At 43.5% G+C, this 19,140-nt stretch overlaps 1 protein-coding gene across 9 annotated transcripts in view; it reads left to right on the forward strand.

The window, feature by feature from the left end:
• The window catches only part of CSNK1G1 (casein kinase 1 gamma 1), a 183,341-nt gene extending 164,585 nt beyond the window's left edge, over positions 1 to 18,756 (forward strand). For 5 of the 9 annotated variants that reach the window (XM_045447923.1, XM_045447922.1, XM_045447920.1 and 2 more), the window contains 3 exons: positions 5,046 to 5,152; positions 8,460 to 8,483; positions 12,776 to 18,756. In XM_045447923.1, coding sequence (XP_045303879.1) covers positions 5,046 to 5,152; positions 8,460 to 8,483; positions 12,776 to 12,830 — 186 coding nt within the window. In that variant the 3' untranslated portion in view covers positions 12,831 to 18,756. The remainder of the gene's footprint in view (positions 1 to 5,045; positions 5,153 to 8,459; positions 8,484 to 12,775) is intronic. The other 4 variants (XM_045447925.1, XM_045447924.1, XM_045447927.1 and 1 more) reach the window with 1 other exon arrangement.
• Positions 18,757 to 19,140: the final 384 nt, after the last annotated feature.

Consider the following 19,140-nt stretch of genomic DNA (forward strand, 5'->3'; position numbering starts at 1 on the left):
GGAGCCACCCAGGCGCCCCATGTTGCCATTTGTTTCTAATACCAGAAAATCTGAGGCAACTAAATGTTCATTAATTAGGCATTAACTAACATAATACTCCCGTACAGTGAATAGAGATCTCTGGTATTATGGGAAATGTCCAAGATGTGTTGTCGAAAAAGCAAGTTGTAAAATGATATATGAAATTTGGCCCCATTTTTACTTATTTTCACATACATATGCAAATATATATATAAGAGGAATAGCATACATATATGTTAGTTTATGCAGAATGAGAAAAAAAAAAAAGCAATGTAGAGTAGGGGAGGCAAACACAGCCAGTGGGCTAAATCCCACCCTCTGCCTATTTTTATAAAGTTTTATTAGGACATAAACACATTCATTTGTTTATATGTTGTATATGTCCACCTTTATGTCCAGTGGCAGAGTTGAGTAGTTTCCACACAGACTGTATAGTCCAAAAAACCTAAAATATTTACTAGGTATCTTTTTATGTAAATGATTTGCATGCCCTTGTTCTCAAGGAAGATATACTGAATTTCCCACTAGCCATGTCCAAGTGATTTCATCATGGGAAACCTGCACTTTCTTATGTAGTCTTTTTTAATACTCTTTTTTTTTTTTTTTTAACAATAAACATGCTTACTTTGTAACTAGGGGAAAATACAAAGATTAAATAATTTTTAAAAGGAAAATACCTCATAATCAGGCATATCTAGACAGTTTAGTTAACTAGATTTGTGTTCCCAGAACACAGAGGTACCCATTTGGACAGTGTTTCCTACTGTCCACTGTAAGGGGGTCTCTTTAGAATTGAGTCACGTAGAGTCTCTGACAGCACTTTTGGAAAATGCAACCTGCCTGTACTCCCTGTAAACTAAGTTCTGCCAGCTTCCTTGACACTTGGATAGGGGACAGGCAAGTGTGCCGTTTCCCTAATATTACATTAGGCTCTGCTGCTCCTCACTGCATCTGCCTCTTTAATTGTAGCCCCGGTTTTTGTAAACTCAGAAAGGCTATGCTTTTTGCAAACCAAATCAGTCCTACTTTTTTCTGGCGCAGCAGATGCCCACGTATTTTCGAGTTGTCTCACTTTCCAAAGGTAATGTGTTCAAACCATGCTTAGCCTATCCGGATGACCTGTACACACCACAAACCTGGTAGGGAGTACAGAGCACCAAGATGAGAAGAGTTTGCTCTGAGAAGGCACGTGGACACTCCCGTTCTAACCTGTTTCATTTGCAGACCCCCCCCCCCCCACCGTGCTTCCCATCCTTCCACTGTTTCCACAGGTCTTCCACATGTGGAAGATCTAAATTCAATTAAGGCAGTATATTTTTCTCTTTCAAAAAGATGACTCCAGAATTGTTTAAATGAAAATGTATATGAAATATCTAGAAATCTCCAGGGCCAAGCAAAGGCATGAGACTTAAGGATGACATTTAACTTTTAACTAATATTTACTTTGCTCAAATCTTTATAATTTTAAATTATTTACAATTCTTGTTGAGGTCAGTATTATTCCCATTTTATATATAGGGAAGCTGAAGTACAGAAGTACCAAATATGTTCGTTGTAGAAGAAGGATTGAAATGTTGACTGTCAGCTAAAGTACTGTTCCCTTTGGTATATAGCTCTCACTTTTCTTCATAGTAATGTTTTGAAAAATGGGACTTACTAAATCAAATTTTTTTTCAAATTTTTTATTTAAAATATTAAATTACTTATTCAAAGAGATGTTACCAATATGAAGGACTAAAGTTCAAAATAGCACTTCACCTTAGTTCCTTCCATGGGTAGTTCCTTATGATATTAATTACTTTGGTCTTATGTGAGATAGCCAGAAGAATGTGGGATTAATTTTGATAGTGATTACAACAAATTAACTTTCAGTATTCCAGGCACACAAATAAGCTTATTTTTTAATGAAGTTATACTAAAAATTCAGTAGGAAAGGTATAAAAATGATACTGCTTAAAACACTAATAATTTATTGCATTCATAAGGGTGTTTTGATTTGGGGATTTGGTCTTTTTGTTTTTTACAAATTTTCAAATTGCTTTCTTCAACATCATTATTTTTAACTTGCCATAGTAATTATGAAGTAGGTGGGACCAAGGTTGTTGGCTTGGTCTTACAGAATTAGAAACCAGAGGAGGCTGACGGTATGGCAAGGCCTGGAATCCGGCTCTTTGGTCACCTACACTAGCATTTGTTCCATTGCACATCTAGGTAGCTGTTCAGTGGTTTGACAGACTACCTCCAGCCTAAAGTGAATGCTCTAAAGACCTAAATAAGTAGCCACTGATTCGCAAGCATATTTTAGTTATAGTTAGAAGTTAGTGACCAGGTACTCACTGATAACAGGTAAGACGTCTGGTGTATAAAATGTAGATCACCTCTTCTTTCTTAGATTGCCCAAGGATATTGCTTATAGGCCAAGTGACAATTTGTAGCAAGGAGAAGTTAGAGAGCTTGAGACACTTGAAATACTGTGGACAGGCACCCTGACCCAAAGTCACCAAGTAGTCAGCAGTGATCTGACTCCTGCTTTATTTGTATCCATTGAGGCCAAGACATTTTCTTTAACATCTTATCTAGCTCCGGAATTGTTCTTTAAGAAACTTACGATGCTTTCTTCTCTAGCCCTTGTGCTCGCAGAATACATTTACCAGCGTGACCACCAGTGTTCAGCCAGGACGTGCCCCAAGAAATAAATGTAGCCTGAAGAGGTTACTAGGACAGCACTAGCATGAGGAGCTGTCCTTCTCTAATCTGTAAACCTTCACTCCTCAAATTTTGTTTTTGCTGGTATTTTTCCTTCTCATTTTGAAATTTTCAAATTTATGGAGAAGTTGGTGATGGTGGTGGTGGTCCAATGAACCCATGTAAATCCCTGACCTCAATTAATGATTATTAAGGTTTTGTCATATTTAATTCTGTGGTAGTAGTATGGGGGTGGCAGAGGGAGAGTGTGTGCGAAAGTGTTTGAAAGTAAATTGTAAACATCATTGTATTTTATCTCAAAATGCTTTAGTTGGCATGTCCTAAGAACAAAGACATTCTCTCATGTCACCAACAACACTATTGTCATACCTAAAAAATAGAATAATAATTCTGTAATATCTAATACACAATTCATATCGCATTTCCAATTGTCCTCAAGATTAATTTTATAGGGTCTGGGATCTAATGAAGGTTTGCATTTAGTTGTTATGCCCCTTTAGTCTCTTTCAATCTCTTAGTTGCTTAATCTACTCATCTGTAACAGTCACCCCTGTATTTAAAGGGAAAAAGTAAAGTTTTTAAGAATCCAGGCTTGTTTCCTATAGAATGTCCTACATTTTAGGTTTGTCAGTCTTTTTCCATCATACCAGAAGTTCAGATAAAACTTGTTTTGGGCAAGAATATTACATAATGTTATATAGTATTTTTTTATGTCAGGAGAAAAATAAGGTTGAGTGGTTCCATTAATCAGAGGTGCTAAATTTGATCACTAGCAGATTCCTAGGGTAAGTCCACATGTAATGTTGTAGGTTTCTTTGACTAACCATACAGCATTGTTTTAATTTTTTTTAAGCATGTATTCTTAATAAGAACAATACATATTTCTGGCTTAGAAATAATGGTAAGGAGAGACTGCTAGTAAGTAGTGTTTACCTTGTGTGCCCTTTATTCTTTGAGTAAATACCCCCAAAGATCCCTTATACTAAACATACCCTCCTGCCTTCCTCTTTATGACTGCACAGGAAATTTTTTTTTTTCTTCAAATTAGCTGCTGGTGAGGACCCCAGATCTAAAGGGGGGTAAGAATAAACATTAATGGAGGGAGAGTAACAGTAGTATGAACACTTGCTGAGCCATTACCATGTACCATGGCACTGGGCTAAGCACTTTCTGTGGATTGTCTGCACGGTAACCCTATTAGGTAAGCAGCACTGGTTCCCCATTTTGTGGATTAGGAAGCTCAGGCACAGAAAGACTGAGGATCTTGCCCAAGGACCCACAGCAAGTAAGTGGTGGAGCTAGGGTTCAGACTCAGGGTTGCCTAAATCTAGAGCCCGTTCCTTACTTGCTGTGCTACCTCCACTGTTGTGTGCCAGGTATTGTACCAGATACTGTCTCCTACATTTGCTTCTATAATTTTCACATCCACCTGTAAGAAACAGTCTCAAATAGCTGAAGTTACTTATCCAAGAGCATATGATATCCGAACCATTCATCCTATTTTGTGGTTCTCTCTCATGTTTCAGCCAAGGTCTTTAACAGCAGAGAGGTTTGTCCAGCGGGGTCCCTTTTCCCACTCCCCAGCACCCACATAAACAGGAATCATGTGCTGGAAATGAAACCAGGTGACAGAAGCAGCTGCACAAGCAAGAGAAGCCTGATCGGGTCTATATTAACCAGATGACAGGAGTGTGAGCCTTCAGTGAGAAATGGGATGACACTGAACCTGAAATAAAGGTTGTTGAAATAAGACTGGTCTTCCAAGGAAGAGTGTTTCCTTACTGTTTGTCCTCTCACCAGAGAGGATGTGGCAGTCTTGTTATTTGAGTGACTTCAAACCAGTGATCAAAGCCATGAAGAAATTTCTGAAGGGAAGTGTGATTGCTTATAATCTCTAATGCCCATTCTTGATTTCCTTTTTAGAACTTTTTTTCAGCATCATCCCTGAGTCTATTTATAATTATAGCATAATAAACTGGGAGAAGTAGAATTAAAGAGAGTGATATGACCTATTCCATAGGCTTTTTGTGAAGATTAAATTTACACACAGTGTAGCTGAGCACTGACACAGAGTAGGCATTCGGTGTGGAAGTTCTTACAGGATTACATCATTGCATTTTGTGTTCTCACATGATGTGGGGCTGGGAACCTTACCTAAATTAGGACATTTGGACCCTCAGCCCAGGAAAACCAGCATTCCAGACACTGCCTGGTCAGTACCTAAACTGCAGACTAAAACTCCCTTAGAGACCCTCTCTGGTGCTGGCAGGAAGCCCCTATTGCCATGGTGTCTATCACACTCCGTCTTTCTGTTTCAGGTGGTTAGCTCAACCAATGGAGAGCTGAATGTCGATGACCCCACAGGAGCCCACTCCAATGCACCAATCACAGCTCACGCCGAGGTGGAGGTAGTCGAGGAAGCTAAGTACGTTCATCTTTCGAGGGGGCTCTTGAGTCCTAGGTTGAAAAATCTTCTTTGTCTCTTCTTCTCCATGTGCTGCTCATCTCAGACTGGATTCCTCATGCTTGTGTCCTCAGCTTTCTTCCTTTGACCATTTTATTTTTTGCATGGTACCCTAAGGCTGCTTCTGCCCTTCTTTAGCTGTGATTTCTGGGAAGACCATCACATTGTTCTAGTCCACATCAGGCAAAAGGCCTAGTGAACCAAAAGAATCATGGTATAAGAGCTAGAACAGATAGTAGTCATGAGCCTCTTGGGTCCCTCCGGGATACAGAAAACAATCTGCTTATGTAAATCATGGGGCCACACTGAACAGCATTTGATTTCTGGTTCTTGGCTAACAACTCTGCATGCACAGCCCTAGAGCGAGGGCTTCAGGGCCATTTTGTTCTCACTTAAAATGATTCTGGATTCCGAGAGACTCCAATAAGTTAGGCAAGATAGTCTCTACACCTGTGAGTAAAAGAGTCTTGGGAGGAGAGGAAATCACAATGTTCCCAAGATGGGGAGGAGGTGACTCTACTTCCTTTTCTGCCTCTCTTGCCTGTGAACGTGTTGCCCTGCCTGTACCACCAGCCCCCAGGTGCTCTCTGCATAGCGTGTGGTTAAACTCTTAGCATATAGAGTATAACAGGAAATGATTGCCAATTCTGCTGCAGAAGCAGCGTTTCTATCACTTCTTCCCCTTTTTGCCCCATCCCAAATTCCGATCCAGATTTAAACTCCCAAGAAGACATGAGGTAGGGAGAGAGAAGTCCTTTACAAATCAGTAACTGCTGCCAAGCCTGATACAGACGACCTTTCCTGTAATGAGAATATTCAGGCTATCCCGGTCCTGTCAGAGGCAGACGACATATTAATAGTGATACCTGTGTCCTAGGTGCTCTCTTGAGCCCCCAGATGGCCTCAATACAAGCCAGAACATGCTTACATCTCTGGGAGTAAGGTGGTGGGAGGCCAGTCAAGACCTGCATTCTTCCCTCCAGTTATACTTTCTATGGTTGTCCCCCCACCCCCACCCACCCCTCTGCTGTCCTGCCCATCTATATGATGAGTTCACTTTGCTTCCAAGAGGTCCTTTCCTTGGAAAGGACAGGAATCCTTTGAGGATTCCTACCCAGTAGATAAAAAGCACCCAAGGACGACTTGGATGATCTCTCACAGGCACGAGTCACTCAGTCCCTGATGACTATAGGCAGCTTTAGGTGCTCCTCTCCTGGTTTATATAGGGCTCTGGTAAGTAAGAAAGGCAGGGAGAGTTTTTAATCCTGGGAGGAAAGCATTTTTAGTAAGGAAACATGCTCCCTATTCTCAGGGACCTTGGAGATTTTAATGGTACTCACAGTGTTTCTTCAGCTTCCATGACAAAACTTCATTCTCCAAAGTAAACAGTATGGTACTTCTTATCCACAGTGTTCTCAACCTTGGCTGCACTTTGGAAACACCCGGGTATGATAGAAAATGCAAATGCCTGAATCCTGTCCCCAGAGATTCTGGTTTATTTAGGATTATGGCTTGAGCATCAGGAAATTTTAAAAGTCAGGTGATTCAAATGTGTGGCCAAGGTCGGGAAACAGGGCACTAGGCACATTCTGATTCATACATTGTCTGGGCTTGAAAGATGGCTGTACCCATTCCCACCTACCTCACTCCCAATTCATGTTGTGGCTATTACTTTGAAGGCTAGAAGTTTAGCTCTGGATTTAATAGTGTACTGTGAATACCAAGATTCAAAGAGTTTTGTTCTTATCGTTTGCCTTATACAGGTTTATCTTTTGAACCCATTTCTCTCATTTGACTTCGGTAAATGTGTACACTGATTGTGTATGTGAGTGTGGTGTTTGTGTCCTGTGTGTAAAATAGGGGGCTGTTCACACAAAGAGATTTCAATGTGGTGACTTCTATTCTGGTATGATCCAAACTCTAGGATAAAGAGAGTTCAGAGTCTCCCCATTCAGTAAAAAGGACTACTGTGACTGCCACCAGTTCTAGGTTTGGGCCTTCTGAAATGTATGGACCAGAAGGGAGCAAGTGTATTTGACCAGATGTCCTCCAGAAGCTCAAAGCTTAGGGCATTTTGTGTGCTGATTCCCCTAGTGATTTCATGAGCTACCAATCCATCTTGCCTAGGGAACTGTCTGGCAGGGCCATGTGTTTTTTTTCTTGGCCTTCTATGTGTTTTGGAGGAAAGGAGGGGGTAGCCATCAATCCACCTGCTCATTTTCATGGGAAGAAGTCACAGCTAGAGAAGCACGAGTCGTCCCAAACAACCCCTCATTGCACGCAGCTGTGATGCCATTTGTCCATGCAGCCTGCTTGTGGGAAAAAGAGAGCTGTTGCCTATATTAAGATTCAACCAGAGACTGAGGAGATAAGTGAAACCTTCATTTCCAAGCATTTGATTCACCCAGCTTGTTTTATATAAAGGAGGAGAAAAGTAACAGGGTCTTGGTTTTTGTTCTTTCTACAAAGTGAACATCTAACTGCCCTTTTCTTCTGGCTGTGGGACACATGTCCTTGTTTAAATATAATTGGTAAGGCAAGGCAGCTTTTTGGTTGATTTTTGTTATGGAGTTTTTGCTTACTCACTGACTTTAGCTATAACTTAGAAAATGTGGACCTCGTTTCTCCTGAGAATTAACAAGAATGGGATTTTTGGCCCTTCTCTGGCAGTTATACCTTAGTCCAGAGCAGTGACCCTCCTTGCTCTGATTCATCTCCTACTAAAATAAAGTGTTGCTGAAGCCTTTTCCCTCCTCTAGAGGAAGAGCTAACTGCCAGCCAGGTGCTTTGGTTAGGCATGTTGGACTTATAGAAAGGCTAGGGACTTGTCTTTCCCTCAGAATAGTTGGAAGGTCAGCTTAACATTGCACAGTAAGACTTTGTGTGGGAACCAAAATGGCTCACTTGGTGCTTGATTGAATTCTTACAGGCAGAATCATTTCCTCTTTCTTGTGCTATCTTCCCGGAAATTGCCCAGGAAAACCCGCTGTGGGGCTCCCACCAACTCTTTCTGTTCTACCTTACCCCTCACTGAGATCCAGTTCCCTCCTCAATGCTTCTATCAGGCACCTGCCCCTTCCATCTTAGGGTGGGGGCCAAGTGACCTGGGCCTACTCACCCTACCTCGACAGAGGAAGAAACGAAACACCAACACATACTGCATGTTTGCATGGCTCACAGGGAGTCGCTTCCATCTCACCTCTGTGGACTAATATCTCTCTCTTTCTCTCTCTTCCTTTCTGTGTTTTTCTCTTTACACACTCTATAGCTGCCTGAAAATGCTCAACCTGTGGTGAGTCCCTCTCTCCAGTCCACATGCTAGGGGAGCGGACCAGACTAGGCTGGGATTGGCAAAGCCAAACAAAATGCCTTAGGAACACTGAATGGCTTCCATACGCCGCCTTGTGCCATAACCACCCAGACTGGGGAACTAGATCCACAAGGTGGGGATGGGGCAGGCCTACACCCAGGAATTAATCTGTTCCTTCTTTCCTTTCAAACCCATCTCATTGCTGTCTCCTCCTGTCAGAACAATATCCCCAGTATCCAAAATTATCTTTCTATTTTTAGCCGAGTGAATTGTCTCCCAAATTAATAGACCAGATATTATCAGACAGAGAGGGACAGAGGCAGGAGGACAAGGTTACTCTGTCAGTTGTTTAGATTATTCTTCACAACCCCAAGGTCAGTTATCACCAGATGATCTCCCATTCTGTGGTTTGGTCTCTAACTGGCTGCTTCGGAAAAATCTGTGACTTTTCTTTTGATTCAACTGGTTCTTCCTTCTGTAGAATGAGTCTCCAAAAGAGCTCCTTCTTGGGGGGAGAAATGGACATTTTGTTGTTGTTTTGGGGGTTTCTGTTTGTTTTTCGTTTATTGTCTTTTCTTTTCTCTTCTTTTCTTTTCTTTGCCCTGTAAGAGTACATTTAGTGGGCCAAGGGCTGACCTGGCTAATGAGATATTGGAGCCCTTCTCTTCCACTCCTGGAAAAGGTTCCTTGAGTGGAAGGGGGAGCCCTAAAGAATCTGCATTCAGTCAAGTACATTCTTGATACAAGAAAGAGCCCTCTCCCCAGCTTTCTTCTTAGACGTTGCCTGTGACCTTCCAGGTGCTCCTGAACTGGTTGGTCTGTTGCAGTCTGGAATTATAATTTCCCCACAGTGTCTGCATGCATGGGGTCATATTCTATGTGGTGATAACAGCCTCCTGGACTCTGTGTTTACCTTGTTTCTATTTGTCTTCAGTGACTAGGTTGGACACCAGTTTCTGAGCCCCATTGGTCTAAGCCAAGTTGCCTATGGGGCTTCCCCAGGAATAGGGATATATGGAAGATAAGTCAGGTTTTATGGAAATAGAATTTGTAGTCTTATGGTACTGGGGAGTACCTTTGACCTATTTATCTAGCAAACATGTCTGTGTAATCTGACCTTGTCATAGTCTATTTTTTTCCTGTGAGATGTCACTCACATAATCCTGACTGCAAATACAGGGTCCACTGTGTGCTCCTCCAACTCTGCTTGGGACTCTAGGGGGTTCCCCAAAAGCGTAGGTTACCCAAGAGCTTAGATACCATCTAGCTTAGGTACTCCGTAAAGTTTAGGTGCTGTCTAGCTGTAGAGATAAGACATATATACTGGAAAAGACAAGTAGGTCTCCAGGAGACTTGTTATTGTCCCTCAAGAGGTCACTATGGACAGGAATGGTCAAGAAAGACTTCATGGATACTGTGGGTCTTGAGCCAGGTATTAGAGCAAGGGAAGAATGTAAAAGTACACCAAAGAAGAGAAGCCTGGCAATGAAATAGCAAAAGGGGAGAGAGCCAGGACATAGCAAGAGAGCAGTGTGGGAACGGTAATGGCTCAGAGGTCTAGAGAAAGAGCACTTGGTGGCTTGTGGGTAGGGAGACTGGATTGATTCTGACTCCAGCATGCTAAGAATTTCTGGTCATCCAATCAAAGAATCAACTAGAAGAATATTTACGACACAAGAAAGGTTCATCACTCACCTTCCTTCTCTTTGGAGAGTTAGACATTTGTGTGGAGTTAGTAGGTGGGCTTGGTCTGGGGTCTGACCCAGCTTAATAGGTCCTATTGCTGGTAGTCACCACAGAAACCAAAGAATCGAAAAGCAGATGGTGGGGCCTGTTTCCTTTTGGGTAGAACTGTGAAAAGCTGCCGAAGCTTTAACTACAGTAACTAGCAAAAATTAATCCGGGGCTCTAAACCGTAGTGCACATTGCCCTCCAGTCAGGCAGATTCAGCATGATGTGCCTCAGCAGTCAGATTATGATGTGCTTGTGAGCAGACACTAGTTCTTAGGACTTGCCTCGAAGGAGGTAAAAGAGAAGTGAGTAGTGTAGTTTCAAAGGGACCAAAACAGTATTTCAGACTTCTTTGTGATTGCTCTTACCTACTAAAAATACAAAATCCTCATTTTAGCATCCTCCAAAAAAAAAAAAAAGAATAGAAATTGACTTAAATGTTAATGATGTCTCTGAAAATCATGGTTAACAGGGAATAGGGAACTCCGGTATAATACTGGTGCTCCCATGAGTTTTAATTTGCCTTGTTTAATATTAATATCAGGACTTTCAACTTGGAAAATGTTCATTTTCTAAAGCATATATAATAGAAAAAAGATCATTTTTTTTTCTTGAAATCTTCTCTGGGGAGAGGACTGTCTTAAACAATCAGAAGCATTGGTCATTTTTATTTCAAAGAATTTATTCAGTCTCCAGATTCACATGCCACTTTGTTTAGTGACTATATTCATACCCATTTAGTATTTTACAGGACTCATGGCTGGCTCAGTCAGAAGAGCATGCGGTTCTTGACCTCGGGGTCCTGAGTTCAAGCCCTATGTTGAGGGGAGAGAGTACATAAATAAACTTGAAAAAAATAGTGTTTCATAAATGTCATTGATACCTTCGGAAAGTCTTTTTTTTTTTTTTTTTTTAATTTTTTTTAATGTTATTTATTTTTGAGAGACAGAGACAGAGTGCTAGTGGGGGAGGGGCAGAGAGAGAGGGAGACACAGAATCCGAAGCAGGCTCCAGGCTCTGAGCTGTCAGCACGGAGCCTGATGTGGGGCTCGAACTCACAGACTGTGAGATCATGACCTGAACTGAAGTCGGATGCTTAACCGACTGAGCCACCCAGGCACCCCATCTTCAGAAAGTCTTTTTAAAGACCCTCTTAAGAAGGTCCTATTTCCAAAATTTTCATGTTTGATTCATTCAGATATGGGTAAAGGCTATCATTGCTTGTATAAATGTCTATTTCTACATTCTAAGAAACCTTCTCCAAATTTTTAACAACTTGTCCATTGGGTGTTGAAATACCAAGGAGCCTGGCTGAAAAAGGAGAGAATCTTAGCTACAGTGGAGAACTTAGGAGAATGGGAAGTAAGCACCAGTTCTTTATGTTCATATGAACAGCCCTGGCATTAAACCCAGAGATTTAGGCAAGAGAACCAGACAGAGTTTTCTCCGAAAAGCTTTCCTTTCAAGGGTCCAACAAGTTTGCAGCTTGACTCCCCTCCACCATCTGGCATCTTTGACTCATCCACACCTTCTGGCCCTCACATTCTCATTTCCCATGTGTCAGCTTCCTGGAAAGGACATGTCTTATGTACCAGCTATGCCACAGCCCTCATCACCCCCTTCTGGACTTAGTCATGCCTCAGCAAGAGCCGCTTCCTATTCCACAGACAGGAGTAAGGAGGGGATGCTTGGGCCTAGGGCTGTGCTGGAGCTGTGGCTATTGTCCAGGGGGCAACACGTGGAGGGCGGATGAAGGGAGCAGACCCCAACCTCCACCGTACACAGGGCTAGTCCTCTAACCTTGTTTGGCACGGCAGCAGCGGTCTCAGTAGCTAAGCCGAGGACCCTGCAGCCATATGCTTGCCAATGGTCAACTCCTGGGCTGTGGCGCTGTTCCCCTCTGAATGAAACGTGGGCTGTGTTGATAACAGTCAGGGGATCTAGGCTCACAGTACTTATTAAGAGTCAGGGCTCCTTCTGCTTGCTCCGGGTAGCTGCGTGGGGATGGGGGTATGGGATGGAGAGAATCCTTAATCCTTCATTGGCAGCATCATGAGATCCTGCTAAAATTGCAATCATATTTTGTGGGGGATTCATTTGTCTCAGTTTAGCTCCATATCCACTGGCCATTGAAGCTGCATTAAATTATTGTGCCCTCTGTATCAAGGGGCAGACGATGCAGGCTAGTCTTAGGCAGCCCTGAGGAGCCCCCAGCCTTGGTTCCAGATAAAGATGAAATATCTGGATTCAATGATAAACCTTCATCCTTCCAAAAAACACCTGTTTGGACCCTGCCTAGCCTGCATCATTTTGATGATTGAGTTTGGTAGCAGATTGAAATGAAGTAGCTATTTCCTTTGGCTTTCCTGGCAGACACTGCCCACTGCTTCCAGTGTGTGCACTGTAGGTGGTGGGTGTGGGTGGCCCTGTGGGTGGGTGCCAGGGGGGAACTGCCCCCCACCCGCCGGGCAGTAAGCAGAAGCAGGCAGAAGTCTGAAGCTGTAAGCCTTCCACACTGACTTGCAATGTTCCTTGTACTCCAGGTGCTGCTGTTTCTTTAAGAGGAAAAGGAAGAAGACTGCCCAGCGCCACAAGTGACCAGTGCCTCCCAGGAGTCCTCAGGCCCTGGGGACTCTAACTCAATTGCACCCGCAGCTCCTGCCATTTTTCATTGAAAGGGACTCCTCTATGGGGGAGGGTGGAGGTCCAAACCAAAAAGAAGAAAACAGATGCCCCCAGAAGGAGCCAGTGCAGGCAGCCAGGGCCCAGTGGGTCAGTGGCCATCCCCGCCTGCCTACAGCTCTGAGCAGGTCCCAGAGCTGCGGCTCCTCCACTGCTTGCCCTCGGGGCTGCCTGGTTGACTCTCCTTCCTATTGTTTACAGTGAAGGTGTCATTCACAAAAACTCAAGGACTACTATTCTCTTCCCTCCAGTAGTTTACTCCCGGTTCTTGCCCCACCCTCAACCCTCTCCAGCATAAAAGCTAGTGAGTTAAAGGCTTTGTCTGCTGAAGGAGCTCAAGAGGCTGGGGGTGCGGTCAAGAAGGCAGGGGGAAGATGGCAGGCCTGGCAGGAGACGAACGTTCTCCACCTACCAGGTGTGCCTGGCAATATGGCTCCGTCCTCTGTGCCTCTGCAGCCTCCATCCCCAGCTGGTCACGGGGTGCAGGTTCTTGCCACCCTCCCTCCTGTCAAGTTACACTGTCGGACACAAGCTGTGAGAAATCTGCAGTCTACTGTCCCTGCGCGTTGGCATTCTTCGCTCTCTTGACAAGCGAGCTCTGTTCTCCAAACGGTAGTAGGACAATGCAAATTGTTCTGAGCAAAGGAAAAAACTGACTTTATTGCACTTTTAGTTTTGTTTTTTTTTTAAACAAAAAACATGGCAGATGCATATTGTGTCTGGTTATATTGGGAGTTTTACTTTTTTCTGTTTTGAGGGGGATGGGGCCAGCCAAGCCATTCAGAGAGAACATGGGTCCAGAGGACATTCTCAATGGAAGAAGTTGGGTCTGCAGCACCCAGAAGAGAAGAAGCCAAACTCTTGTCATTCTGAGTAAACACTCAGGTTGGCAAAGAAACATACTTGAATTTTCATTCATCTTCTCAGCTGCTGAAGAATGTCCCTACCAGAGCCTCTTGACCTCATCAGCCTACAGTTTGGACCGCCTAGCTCTCCAGCACATGGGATGAGCCAGCCAAGCCAGACTGACCAGGAGAAGGAGATGCTTGACAAAAAAATTGGAAATACCAGTTTCCTCCACTGCCAGGGACTTCCAACTAAATAGCCATGTGACTTTCTTAGTGACTTGGGGGACAAAATTAGTGATGAAATGGCCACCGCCATATTGCCACTAGTGGACAAGAAGAGGAGGACTAAGTGAACCCGCCTTCCAACTGCCAGAAGAACCTCAGGATTTGGCATCATAGGGCCAGGAAATAAAATCATTGTGTACTGTCTGCCCCGATAGCTGAGTGATAGCATTTGGGCTGGCCTGCCTTACCAGGCACCAAGCACCTGCAGATCTCCCAGCAGGTCCACAGCAGCATGCTTAGGACTGAGCACGTGGGGCTGTATGAACAGGAAGATAAGATTGGCTGGTGCTGGAAAATTCCAAGGGAAAGGATACTGAAATGAAAGGTCTGAAATTATCTTCTCATTTGGATATAGACTCCTTCCAAATAAGATGGCCATGTACCTAGAGCGTGTTTTCCCCAGTCCACTGTCTGCCTCCCCATGTGGGTTAGCCACCTGATCTACTACCATGAAGAGTCTTGGTTCTTCGTTCACTGCTTGGAAAGTAATGTATGGAGTTAATCTTACTGTGCTCAATTTTCATTTGAGTTCAGTGGCTTATGTAAACAGTGACCTCTTTCCAGATGTGATAGAGGAGAAAGAACCACTTAAATCAGGGAACAAGGCCTTGTATCTGGGAGTAGAGATAGCTAACTCACCAAGGAGGACGGTGGCTGGTGACTTAGTCTGGTGGTTTTGGGAACTCCGAAATCATTGCCTCTGGCTTGAGATGGAGGGCCGTGTTTTGGACTGGAGGATGTGGGGATACTTTCTGGTAGTTGGCATTTCCTGACAAGTCCCTTGATGTATCTTACATGGAGCAGAGATAGCAACAGTGGCATGGATCAGAGTTACTGGGCTTTACCTGTTCCATCGGGCCTTGGCTAGGAAATACCATTTTACTGGCTTCAAACCTGCTCAGCTCATGTAAGGATTGTAATCTTTCATTTCTTTAAAAGAAATTTTCCTGTATACAAAACAGAGTGGCTGGGAGACACAGTGTCACATCCCTTTTCCACAAGGATTTTGAATATTGAGGTTTGCTTCCTTGATAATACCTAGTGGTTAAGGCACCATCACAGAAATGTACAGTTTCTCAATTGGCATTTGGGCAACTCTAACTTCCTGTATAGAAACTTTAACTTCCTTTTCCCTGTGTAGAAAAAAACCTTGCCTCTCAAGGGATGGCAAGGGGAAGTAGTGACAAAGCCTCTAGCATCCTGGCACTCCACACCCCACTAAGTGCCTCCCACCTCTGCTTCCACAAAAAAGCAAAGGCATTGACCAGCTTGGCTCAGGGCAAGCCCCCCTGCAGCTGAGTTTGTGACTTTTTTTGGTCTTAAATGTTTTAAAGGCTAGCTCTTGAAGGGTTAAACCTAAGCAGTTATGGGGGGTCCTTCCTAATGCACTGTTCTCATTCTCTGCACCACCCCCCCCCAAAATCTCTTACTAGGTATCTGCTTTTCATGACAAAGGCGAAGAGCCCCACGTCCCTCTGGCATGTAGGGTAATGGTGATTCTTCCAAGGCCGTTAGCACTCCAAGGTGGTCCCAGGCCTCTGAGAGATTCTATTGTGATCTTCCTGAAAATTAAAAAGTAAATAAAAAGACTACCTAAGGAATAATTTGGCCATCAGTTCCATCCCCACCAGCACATCAGGGCTCCCTCTTCAACCCTATTGCTATAGTTGCTTAGTTCTGTGCCTCAGCCGGGTCCCTGAGGTTGGGCACTCCCTCCACCCACCACCCACCCAAATCCACTCACTATAGTTTTGGAACTTTCTCCATTTCACAGCATGGTGCCTAAGGATCTTTTTCTTTGGGATTGATGCAGTTGCTTCTGAGTTAGCAGTAAGTACTAGCAGCGTTCACTCAAAATATTCTTAATAGTATGCCATTAGGAGGACGTCTCCCAAGCCCTACGGTCCTTCAGGTATTGCATCCTGAGCAGATTAAGGCACGCAGGCCAGGAATCCACCAAGGCATAAGCGGTCCTTCTCTTATGACCAGAGGATGACCTATGTCTGTGCAATCAAGCAGCTAAAGGTTGATCACTTACACACACCTTGGCATTTCCCAGTGGTCTCACTCTGGACTCTGCAAGGGTGGGCAGTGTGCCAGCAGCCAGTGTGCTTTCCTGACAGCCTTAGTGAACATTCTGCTATATTGGGTCTGTCTAGAAGTAAACAGGGTCTAAGAAGGTACAAGTCAAGTGACTAGGCTAACCTCCAGTTAAAGCTCCATTTCACTCTGGAACGCAGAGGCAACAGGGGACAGCAGAATCCTGGGCTTTTCAGTAGAAATGTTGATTTGCCTGTTTTATCTGCATGAATTCCAGGTACAAAGAAACCACCTCTGCCGTTAGCCAGAAGAGGGTCCATCACCTCTATATCCCAGCTTAGTTAGTGCACTGGAAATGGACACTGATAGTGCATATTCATTGTTGATTCTCCGTGTTAGTAACCTCCTTTAATGTCAGAAATATGCAGTGATGATAAGTGTATGTCAGATTGGTTACTAAAGATCATAGCCTTAACTTTTTTGTATGCAAAAGATAGAATTAATTGCCCCTGTCAGCAAGCATGGCTGATGTTTCTCAAAAATAAGTACTTCCATGACAGCATAGAAAGCATCTCAAAGGAACTTGATTTTCTGATGCATCTCTCCCAATTCCACATGCCTCCTGTGTGTCCCAGTCACCTCCATTTTCATACTGAAACCAGTTTTCCATTCCCAGTGAATTGCCCTGACAGTGTCGTCTCCAACGTCAGCCACGTTAGGGCTCGAATTACTCAGATTGGGAGCTTACAGCGCCATACAGCCAACATTGCCTTTGCCAGTCCACTGCCACTGTCCCCGCCATTGCCCCAATGTGGGCAGATGAATTCCAGCAACCCTTAGGGAGCCAGGATAACCAGGCACCCCATCTGGATTGGCCATATATAAGCACCAGGCACTTGTTTTGGGGGCTCTTGTTTTGGCAACTCCGGGCCTCCAGGAAAAGCCCTGTCTAGAAATTGATGGCCAGTGATTCCCAGTCTTCCCTATGACGGGTTGGCAGGAATCAAAATGGGATTCCTATGGTTTTATTGTTTTGGGGGTGGGGGGAGGGAGGCAGCGGAGGGGTGGCTTTGTTTCTGAATAAATAAAGAAGAGAGGAAACTATGGCCCTTCTGAGGGTTTGCAGAGTTTGAGCAGTGTTTTAGCCACAAATAAGAAATCTTGGAAGTCTTTGATGAATTAAGCAGTCTTAAAAACATGTTTTTCATAACTCCTTTTGCAGGTGACTGAGTGCAAAAGAATAGGTTTCTCCACTGTATTCAAAAATAGTAAGTAGGTTCCCTGGATATAGACTGTAGTAGTTGACAAATTTCCTCAAAAAGCAACCAGGAAGTCCACTCCAGTATTTGTAGATCAGCTTACAAAGGAAAAAGTGAACATGTACTCCATATATTTCTAGTTTTGTTACCAAACTTGATGTTATAAAGAAACCTCAGTTCTGTGGACAGAATTTCTTTTGTCGCTTTTCTTTTACTCCTCGCAATCTTATTTCCGGTGCCATCACCACCTTCAGAGTCTCAGAGCAGAGGGTTATCCTTGGTAATAAATGGGGGTGCAGTGCAGTCATCCCAACAACACACACAGGAAAACAGCTGTTCTGACTGCCTCTTCCCTGCAAACCCCCTCTTTCAGGGCAGGTGAGACATTTTCAGTGTTCCTCTTCATGAGCTCCAGACCAAATCCCAGGCCAGCCCTTGCACTGAAAGCTTTTGTAAGAGGTTTATCAATCTGTTAGGAATGTCTCAGGAGAGATGAGCCATTTCTTTGGGGGGAAATCTATTTACAGATGGGTGTGTGGTTGCGCTTGTATGCCTGTGTGTGTGTATATGTGCGTGCATGCGCACGTGGTCTCATCTGTGCATTTCACTTCCATAAAGACTCACAGGCCAGGCTGCTGGGACCATGTGTTTAGGAATATCCTCGGAAGTAAACAAGTAACAAGTGAGCTTCTCAAACTAGTGTCACAGCAGGCTGGCTCTGGGAATGAGCCCCATTTATCAAGCAGAAAAGTAAACAGCAGAAAAGATAGAGATGAAACCAAAAATATTATAACCCCCCCAATGGAAAATAATGTTGATTCATCAATTCCCATTGGATATATTACATGCTCTAATTTATTATATTATTATTTTGTCTGTTTCTTTAATCTTTGCCCATTGTACTTTTAAAAAGATGTTGGGATGTTGATTGCAATTTTTTAAGACTAGATAATGTATAAATCAGCTGTGGAAATCAGTTTTAAATGCTGTGTGGATGTGTCTGATTTATTGTTAAATGCCTTTTTTTTTTTTTTTTAACTTTTTGTTTTATTTTAGATATGTGTTGTTGTTTCATAAACCCCGGCACTGGTCGCAAAGCTCAGCTGTGAAAATGAAATTTGTAGTATTTTTTAACATGAATGTTTATTTCAAGTGTATTTGAAATGGTTCCTCTGGGAGAGAGATTTGTACACCATTAGGAAAAATTCCTCTGCAGAGGAAGTAAGCCGCCTTTGGAGAAAACGGAAAATGGGTCTTGATGTGTTATCTCAGAGTAGCCCATTTCCTAGGGCACCATGGAAAAACACAAATGTGATCTTTAAGTATACCTCTTCCCTAATTTGGGGAGGAAAGGACTCAGTTTGCACCCTTTTTGTATGTAAAATAAAATGTCTTACCTTTCTTGACTAATTTTGTTTGGTTAGTTGGTTGGTTTGTCTGGTTTTAAATTCCCCTGGCTCGTTTGTAACTAAGAATCCAGCTAGGATTACTTTGATAGGATTCAGGGCTCTAGTGAATGAAAATAATGCTTGATACTTTGGCATTCTTGCTTCATTCCTTTGGGTTGAACATTGCTCTCTCCTGCTGGTCACTTTGTTTCTGTTTATTTATTTCTAAGTTTATTTGTTGATGTGAGAACCAGAGTATGAGCAGGGGAGGGGCAAAGAAAGAGAGAGAGAATCTCAAGCAGGCTCTGCCCTGTCAGCATGGAGCCCCATGCAGGGCTCAAACCCAACAAACTTTCAAAACCCAAGAGTTGGATGCTTAACCAACTGGGCCACCCAGGTGCCCCCA

The sequence above is a fragment of the Leopardus geoffroyi genome, chromosome B3, assembly GCF_018350155.1.
Source record: "Leopardus geoffroyi isolate Oge1 chromosome B3, O.geoffroyi_Oge1_pat1.0, whole genome shotgun sequence".
Taxonomy (NCBI): domain Eukaryota; kingdom Metazoa; phylum Chordata; class Mammalia; order Carnivora; family Felidae; genus Leopardus; species Leopardus geoffroyi.